This window comes from Rattus norvegicus, chromosome 7 (assembly GCF_036323735.1).
Source record: "Rattus norvegicus strain BN/NHsdMcwi chromosome 7, GRCr8, whole genome shotgun sequence".
NCBI classification, from domain to species: domain Eukaryota; kingdom Metazoa; phylum Chordata; class Mammalia; order Rodentia; family Muridae; genus Rattus; species Rattus norvegicus.
Genome location: NC_086025.1, coordinates 133,274,495 through 133,283,808, shown reverse-complemented (window position 1 = coordinate 133,283,808; position 9,314 = coordinate 133,274,495). Strand labels below are relative to the sequence as shown.

Sequence of the window (9,314 nt, the reverse complement as noted above, 5' to 3'; positions counted from 1 at the left end):
GATGGACAGCCAGTTAAAATAAGGAATAGCCTTTGTGGTCCCACTAATGAACTCTCCTTGGGAGATCAATGGCAAACCAACCAGGTGACTGACCACTGTTACGATGTCCCAAGTCCCCCAGAACAGCAACTTTCCCGAGCACACGGTAGCTGGTTCTTCCTGAATCAGAGCACGAGTGCACCCCCCACTGTAAAGCACACCCAGACCCCCACTAGAATCGGCTGCACTTTATGGCTAACACTTTCTCAGTGAGCATCGTACACAGTGGCCGCTGTGGGCTGGCATTCCTATGTCAAACATTATATTTGCATGTGGAAAACTTAGTCTTATCAAATGTTCTTTAATTTCATAGACAATATGAAACATACTGTGTAGGCACACAATAGTTTTGCAGTTTCCAAGTGAACACAGATTAGAATACAGAGGTTAAATGCTGCTGTACTGACCACAGCTGGAACTTCAGATAAAACTTTATATAAAACATACAATTCAATTATCAGCCAATTGAAAACTTTACTCTTCTCATAATATAAAAATGATACTTTGAGATACAAATTTTCTTTTACTAAACAAACTATATAAACATTTAAAATAATCATTTAAAACTCAACATTAGAATTTATAAAGATTCACTATAAAAATATATCGGCAGTCACTTCTTTTATAAAGGTACCGTAGGCTACACACAGCAGTCTCGATGTGAGATGGCCTCAGTAACTCTCTCAGAACCTGACAGACTACGGTAAGATGATTATAAAATCCCTCAGGAGAGCTTTGGTGTACATCTTCAGGTTATTTAAACATTTTAAGGGCGTTTGTAAACACTTCATTCTGTTAAAGCACAAAAGAATAATGATCTTCACCTGCATACAGGATTAGAGAATCAAAAAAATAAAATAAAAAAAGACCAATTTATTATGTTCTTAAGAAAAATCGCCCTTATCAGAGGAAGCAAAAAACCAAACTATTAAACTGTCAAACTTGCAGACAGTTCTCTTTCTATTCTGATAAAAAGTCACAAGCCACCATCACCATAGAAGGATGTATGTCCACATCGTTCAGATCTTCACGAACCATCTAGTCCAACAAAACTAACTGAAAAACTCACTCAACACAGCCTGACAGTACGACACAGTCAGACACATAATTTACACACTTAGCAACGGTTTATGCATTCTTTTACATTTGTAATTTAAATTTATTGGCAGAAATACGCACACACACGCACGCACACAACACACACAGAAAGGCAAGTTTTAGGGAACAGAGATAAAGACTTAGCAGGCATTGACTGCTTCACTAATGTCACCTGCCATTTTCGTTGCTGACTATTATTTTATTTCCATTTAAACTGCTGAAAGTCCGTTTCCTTGAGCATCTCTCCTTTGGGAGCTTCCAGCTGAGCCAGCAGCTTCCTGAAGGCCGTCTCCATTCACCCTCCATCTCATTGGCTGTGACAACCCAACAGAGTGGCTTCTTTGACCTTTGAATTAATACAATTCCACTAAAAAGAAATACACCTAATTTTTAAGCTTAAAAGTCCACGAAAATACTTTCTCTTTAAAGAATCAAACACTTTTATGAGAATAAAGGTCCTTCAGAGTCTTTAGCTCCTCTATTAGGGTTTTATTTTGGTTTTCCAGAACAGCAACTCGGTTCTCCAGGCACTTCACATACTCCTTCTTCTTCCGCCGGCACTCCCGGGCAGCTTCTCTACAAACAAGCGACAGAGCACGTCAGGAAAATGCCACATCCTTCAAGTGGACGGACAACGAGGGATGTCGTCCCCCCCCCCCCCATTCCTGACTCTGTTTAGTGGACATCATCTTATTGTATAGCCTCAAATCTGCAATCCTCCTGCCTCATCCTCTTTCTTAATGCTGGGACTATAAACACATGCTAACTACCTCTAATTCCTATTTAAAAAATTAAGGTATCACCGAAGAGGTTGGAGAAGAGAAAGGGCTCAGTGGTTAAGAGCACTTGCTGCTCTTGCAGTACCCATGTTAGGTGTAACTACGATTTAGGGGTAAGACATTTCTGGCTTTCGTGGATACTTGCACATACCCACACATGATTTACAAAGACATTTCCTTTAGACAAGGTTGGCCTAGACTCCCTTACCTCAGCCTTGGCAGGACTCTCTGTGCGAGTTCTGTCAGCTCTGGACACACTGGGTAAGGCCCCTCCTCCCCTGGCCAGCTCTCTGCCAGGCACAGGCAGCCACTGCTGTGCTCATCCAGTTAGCTTCCAATTAGTGCTTTGTCTAGACAAGTTCTTGCTTTGCCTCAGCATCTTGAGCGTGGCGACTACAGACACAGACGCAGCTCGTTCAGCACAGCCTTTGTCCTGTCCTAGAACCAACCCTCATCCTGTAGTCCAGGCTGCTCACGAGCATGTTGTCTCCCTGCCACAGCCTTCCAAGTGCAAGGTGGCTGGTTAGTTCCCCACAAGCTTTTTCTTTTCTTTTCCTGCTGTGTGCCAGCACCGGCAGTGCCCATGGAGGCCTAGAGATGGTGTTTCTTCCCTGGAACTGGAGGTACAGACGATTGCCAGCCACCACTGTATACTAGGAATCAAACTTGGTCCTTTGAAAGGGTGGTCAGTGGTCTTAACCACTGAGCCACCTCTTCAGTCCATACCTGCCTTTTTTATAAGTATTTTCTGCAGGGCCACTGGACATACTCACTTAAAACCAACAGGCCCACAGCATCTCAGGATTCTAGGAAAGCACGGGAGGGAGCTTCACTGTCCCCATCCTTAGTAACTTTGTCCAATGGCTCAGGTTAGATTTTCCAGATGCATGCACAAAATCTGGCTAATTTCTTGTTTACTGACCACCTTCATGTTTCCTTCCTTCCGTCTAATTCTCCATTTATAGAAGTAAATCTAGACAGACACTGCATCTGCCTCTATATCTACTATAGTTCTCTTTATGTGAATTGCAAGCACTCCTCGTGGTCAACAGATTCTGTCTGTAACAGCAGGCTGTACTGGGGTAGTGTGTGGGGGTCTAACATGCGGGGAGACTGCTACCCTGTCACCCACAGTGACAGCTCTGACTCTGCTTAGGAAGCCTCACTGCTGGGAACACCCAGGAGATGCAGCTTTGTCTTCCTCGAATGCACGCGGTGCAGGGATGCAGCCTCGGGACTGCTTTGTAGCCGCCTACCTGGGCCCTGGCTCGTGCTCAAGGATGCCATCTTTATAATTTAAGACCCCTCTGTTCATTATACATAGCCATCGCTTACTGAGTTTTATATTTTAGCAATCCACTAATTTGACATCTGATGTTTCTATAGCTTATACATTAACTTTCAAATTTTCTACAAAGTGAATTCCAGGACAGCCAGAACTACAGTGAGATTGCCTCAAAATGTACCAAAAAACAAAACAAAACTCTAAAGTACTAATTTCACTGAATGTTATCTTGTTTAGGAAATCTTTAGGACACCTTAAGGTTATGAAATTATGTATTTTTAAAGTTTTAAACTTCATCTTATATATAAAACATGTTTTTGACAGAGTCCAGCTGGACTGCAACTCACTCTGCCAACCACCCTGGCTTTAAACATCGGAGGCGTGCGTGCACCGGCACACTGGTCTGAAGCTTTCCTTCTTTTCCTGTTTTTCTGAGTGGGATCAGTCAGTCTCACTGTGTAACCCAGGCTGCCTCAGAGAGCAATTCATGCTTATACCTCCGAAGCTTGGGGTGTGACACCAGGGCTGGCGTTCAGGACACAAGGCAGGTAACTACATACTGACAGAAATAGCTGTATCTGTATCTGTATCTGTGCTTTGGATTGTGAAGCCTTGCTCTTCCTGTTAAGCAAAGCTGGGTAACTCAGGGCAAGTCTATGACCTCTCTAGAACTACATTTCCTTAAGAAACTTCAGAGGGCCAACTCACAGAAACTGTCAGAGCTATGTCAAGTGCTTTCACCCAGGGGTCTGGGAACTGTGCAAGACACCGCCCAGTAAGAGGACTGATTTTGAGCATCCTTTTGAGTGTAGTGGCCCCATGAGATCAACCTGATGCAGTTCCCAGTATAGGCAGCTCCAAGACAAGACTGCTCCTTTTTTCTTCAGCATAGAAACCTAGGTCAAGATAAGAAGTTCAGCTGGACAGGACGGCACACCTCTTACTCCCAGGCCTCAGGAGGCAGAGGCAGGCGGATCTAAAGGTTGCAGTTCGTTCATTCCTAACCTCATCAGTTTCCGCTTCCTTCCTATAGACTCACCATTCACTTTAAAGGACACCTTATATATTTCATCACCTTTAACACATTCGTAGCTGAGGGCATCTCGTGAGAAAGTCTCTTCTAGTAACTTCCTCTCTGTTGCTCTCTCTCTTTGGAGACAGTGTCTCTGTAACCCAGGCTGGCTTCAAATCCCCTTCAACTTCTCACCTCCACCTCCTGTTTTTATGTGGCACAGGGGAGCAAACCAAGGGCTTTGTCCATGTGGGACAAGCACTTAATTTTGTAAGTTTCTTGGGGTTTCTAGATACAAGATTATATCAATTTCCTTCTATTTGCACAATGTACTTCAGTTGCTCTCTGACTGTTTACCAAACTCCTTCCTAGGGACGGAAGTAAATACTGCGTGTGCTTTTAACATGTATCCACATGACTCGCTTATACTAATCTCTATTGCTTTAAAAACATTACCTTTAGTCTAGTTTTCTTTGTGTGTAGCTAAAACCTCAGTCACACTGTAATCTTTATACCTGACCTTTTGTTGTCGTTTCCTGGTTTCCTGGTACCTCCTCTCTCTTTTTCTCGAGTACAGTACATTCTCAAAGAACCAACAAGTTTCCATGCCTGATGTGTATGCATTAGAGACTGTAGCAAGGCTTAAATGTGATCATGGGAAGAGGATGCGGCTCAATTGGTGAAGTGCTTGTCTAGCATACGAAGCCCTGGGCCGACCTGGTATCTAGTACTCAGGAAGTGGAAGCGAGATCAGAGTCTGAGAAGTCCTTGGTGACACAGCCAGCTCCAGGCCAGCTATGGAGTTCCTGGGCCACCCAGACAACAGGATGTGTTTAAGGAGACAGTAAATGTTCTATGAGGATTGTCGAAACAAAACATTTTCTTTAAATTTTAACCTTGTGTGTGGGAAGACACAATCTGTTACAGCACACACACGGAGGTTAAGGGCTGGGCCTTCTCCTTCCACTCTACATGGTTCCAAGAACTGAAGCCAGGCTCCAGCCAAGGTCCAATCGGTACCTGATGAGTCACGCTGGCCTGTGTGACCTTGAGTTGTTACTCTTCCTGTCTGACTCTCTTCTTTTGGTCATTAAGATGTATAGGGAACCAGGCCTCTTAAAACCCTAGAACAGCCTCTATGTGCTTAAGAGAAGGGGGAAAGGAGGTTCCCTTCACTTCAGTGGAGCTAGAAATGATTCGACTTAGTGAGGAAGGCTTGCTGACAGCTACGACAAGCCAGAGCAAGACCCTCCCGTCAGCCAGTGATCTGAACCAAACGAGAGGAGGGCAGCTACGTCACTGCACAAGTCAGAAGATGAAGCAGTCACGGAAGTTTCTGTGATCTGACCAGATCACAACAGCCACAAGGTTCCTTTAATCCAGGGTCGACTCTAGAGTAAGACTCCAACACTCTTCAATTGGAAGGGTAGCTCATGCAGGAAGAAGCCATTTCTATGCATAAAGTCTAACAGAAGGGCAGGGGCCGTGGTGGCAAGGTAAGAAAGAGCACATTCTGCTCAGCTCACAACCACCCGCTCTCACCCCAGTTAGGGTCTGGTACCCCATCCAACAACATAGCAGAAAACCAAGATGAAGACGAAGAGGCAAGTGGGGCTAGAGCTGCTCAGCAGGTGACCACACTTGCTCTTCCTGGGGCCTCAGTTTGATTTCCAGCACCCACGGCAGCATAGATGTTAACTCCAGTCCACAGGGATCCAATGCCCTCTTCTGATCTCTGTGGCCTCCAGACAGGTATGTAGTGAACAAACATACAAGTAGGCAAAATAAATGAAAAACCCGCAAAATAAACCCAAAACAAACTCTTGCAGAGTTCAGGTTCAATTTCCAGTATCTACATGGTGGCCCACAACCATCTCTTAAGTTTCGGTTCTGGGGTTGGGGATTTAGCTCAGTGGTAGAGCGCTTGCCTAGCGAGTGCAAGGCCCTGGGTTCGGTCCCCAGCTCCGAAAAAAAGAAAAAAAAAAAAAGTTTTGGTTCCAGGGGACCTGACACCCTCTTCTGGTCTTGTCGGGCACTAGGCACACATGGTGCACAGGCACGCATTTGCATACTTTTCTAAAAGAATTCAGCTCCCAGCACTATGTGAGGCATCCACAGCCACCTCTACCTCCAGCGTCTGACGACAGGAGCACCAGCACCCACGTGCCGCCCCCTCCACACACACAAACTGTGTGAAATGCTACAGCAAGTCACCTACAGATGCTGGTGAGGAGATGACTGAGAGGAGGCTACAGACTGCAGTGTAGATAAAACATCACTCAGTTAAGACATGGCCCGGACTTCCACAGCTAAAGAGAGATCAACACCAAGCTCCAAAATGCTCTCCTGTGCAGGCACTCTCAGAGGCCCGAGGAGGACGTTTCCTCTGGAACAGGGTTATATCCACCCAATATGGATGCTGGGCACTAAAGCTGGGTCCTCTACACCAACACAGTATGCGGCTGGGTTGGTGGCACACACTGATCTCTCAGTCTGGGGAAACAGAGACAGGCAGCAGACCTTTATGAGTTCTAGGACGGCTAGAGCGACATAGTGAGACCATGATTCAAAATACCAAAATAAACCCCAAACCCCCAGGCCTGTGCTCCTCACTGAGCTGTCTCTCCAGCTCCCAATGCTATCTTTTGGTAAATTTAAAAATCCAGCAGACAAGTCATTTCATTTGCCAAAGTAAACAAAACAGTTTCTTGAGCAGGACTCCACTGGTGACGATGGTGTGAACTGACTGTGGACTTACTGTCCCAGGGAAAGTGCTACCGACCAGCGCAGGGTGTGCAGAGCAACTGCAGAGGATACAGTGTCCTCCATGAGGCAAAGGTCAGCAAACAGCAGTGTGGTGGAGGGCAGCCATTAACACCCAGGGGAGCTGCTACAGCTTAGGCTCAAGTGACGGCTGGGGCTGTCAGCTTTGTCCATCATAGCACATGTCAGCGACTCAGCACGGCTTGTATGTGCTGGGCCCGCCCTTTGCCTGGCTTGCTGTGCCCCGGTTCTGGAAGCACACAGTAGAATCTCTAGGGCACACCTGTGTCACTGCCATTTCACTGTGACCCCAACAAAAAGATGGTGCTGTCTGAAAAGCTTTGCTAGCAATGCTATTTCAATTTTAAAAGTAATCCATTTATTTTTATGTATACAGAGCCCTTATATATGTATATATGCCTTCATGAATGTATGCCACATGCACGCACTGTCCAGGGAGGACACATTTGCTGTAAGATCCCCTACAAATGCAGTCACAGGCGGCTGTCAGCTGCCATGTGGTGCTGGGATTGAATCTGGGTCCTCTGCAAAGCCAGCCAGCGCTCTATTTAATCACGGAACCATCTCATCTCTCCAGCCACTCGGCAGTGCTCTCGTTTCAAAGGATATGGTAAGACTGAATAACTCTACATAAGCCATTTCATGCGGAGACTGAACAATGACGTCACTGACCCACTGGGACCAACAACACTCCTGCATCCACTGGACATAACCTACCACACAGTGAACCGAAGCTGACGCAAGCCTCCTTCCTGTTATCTAATGAGGTGATTGACGCGTGACTTTTTTAAGATGCGCAGAAACCTTACCTGTTTTTCATCAGCCGTATTTCTCTTTTGAGTTGGGGGTCATCTGTCTTTGTTGTCTGAGATGTAAGGGTAACAGGAGAAGTCATCACCATGGTCTGTGGAAGTGACGTGGCAGATGGTGTGGTACGGATCTGGTAGGTCTGCATATCTCCTGATGCAGCTGCAGAGCCAAAAGTGAAGTGAGTTACTCACGAAGGCCTCAGGAAGGCCCGGGCCCACTTGTAGAGCAGCACTTACTCTGCACCACCACCTGGTTGCTCGGGACGAGTATCTGCTGTCCGTCAGAGGTCTGCGCGTACTGGAGGATCGCCCCTTGCTGAGCACTGCTTGAATTTGTCATGGTCAATGTCTGCAGGGCCTGTACTCCATCTGGGCCTGGACTGGCCAACTGTAAGGCTCCGTTTGGGGCAATGGCAACTTTAACCAGAGAGAGAGAGAGAGAAAGAGAAAGCAGTCAGACGGCTACACAATACACTAATTCAAAGAAGGACATAAAACAAACATTAAAAAATAGGTTTGAGTGCAGATTAAATCACTGACCACTCTGGGTAAACTAGAAAAAAAACAAACAAAAAACTGGAATAAAATAGCAATGTCTTTACACAACATTACAGTTCAGACAAGCTACCTACCCAGGATTTAGTCTAAAGCTGCGTACTATAGAATGAAGCATAATCCGGAGTCCAGGGGCACTTTATGTTAATTGCTGATGTTGCCACAGAATTCTTGGGCAATAATGACTAATAATAATGACTTGTATCTAATGACTAAGGTTTTTTTTACAAATTATTTCATACAATATCTCATGTAGCCCGAGACTCTCTCTATAGCCAATAAACATTTTACTTTTTATCTGAATCTGGGCATAGTGATACACCTGTAATCCCAGCACTTAGGAGACACAGAGAGTAGGATCATGAGTTCAAGACCACCATATACTAGCACAGGAATAAAAAAAAATAAATAAATAAAGAAGAATTTAATATTGCGGGGTTTGAGCGGCACAGTGGTGTCACAAGCCCTCGATCTCAGGACTTGGGAGGCACAGGCAGGTGATCCAGGACAGCCAGGGCTACACAGAGAAACCCTTTTGAAAAAAATCAAAACCAAACAAAAAGCTAAACAATGTATTATTCATTTACCACCTAATAAAAATTAAATCATCAGAAAACTGCTTGTGGAGCACAGTACCAGACGTCAAGACACTTACACCCATGTGCTCTCTTAAATGATACACCTGAGAGGCAGGATCAAATGGACACCCTATTAAATCTCCATCAGAAGTCAATGCCTCAGGTCTGTGCCTTTTTACATCAACACTGTGTTTCCCCTTTCATACTTTGGCTACCAAGAAGCCAAAACAAAGCTGCCTATGTACTGGAGGGGTTATTACTGAAAATGACTTTCCAGGAGCTCAACTACTCAACCCTACCCCACGTATAGACTCACACACCTTAGTACCCCGCAGAGACAGAGTATCTTGTGTACTGTATGGATGCATCATCTGT

At 45.3% G+C, this 9,314-nt stretch overlaps 1 protein-coding gene across 4 annotated transcripts in view; it reads right to left on the bottom strand.

Annotated features, from left to right (window-relative positions):
* Nucleotides 1-320: 320 nt before the first annotated feature.
* Nucleotides 321-9,314, bottom strand: part of Atf1 (activating transcription factor 1) — a 42,715-nt gene continuing 33,721 nt past the window's right edge. The window contains exons 1-4 of one of the 4 annotated variants that reach the window (XM_063263673.1): nt 9,260-9,310; nt 8,044-8,223; nt 7,807-7,966; nt 325-1,713 (exon numbers count right to left, since the gene is read on the bottom strand). In XM_063263673.1, the coding sequence (XP_063119743.1) occupies nt 1,569-1,713; nt 7,807-7,966; nt 8,044-8,146 (408 nt within the window). In that variant the 5' untranslated portion in view covers nt 8,147-8,223; nt 9,260-9,310 and the 3' untranslated portion in view covers nt 325-1,568. Of the gene's footprint in view, nt 1,714-3,909; nt 4,098-7,806; nt 7,967-8,043; nt 8,224-9,259; nt 9,311-9,314 lie in introns of those variants that run through there. The other 3 variants (XR_010052984.1, NM_001100895.1, XM_039079335.2) reach the window with 3 other exon arrangements.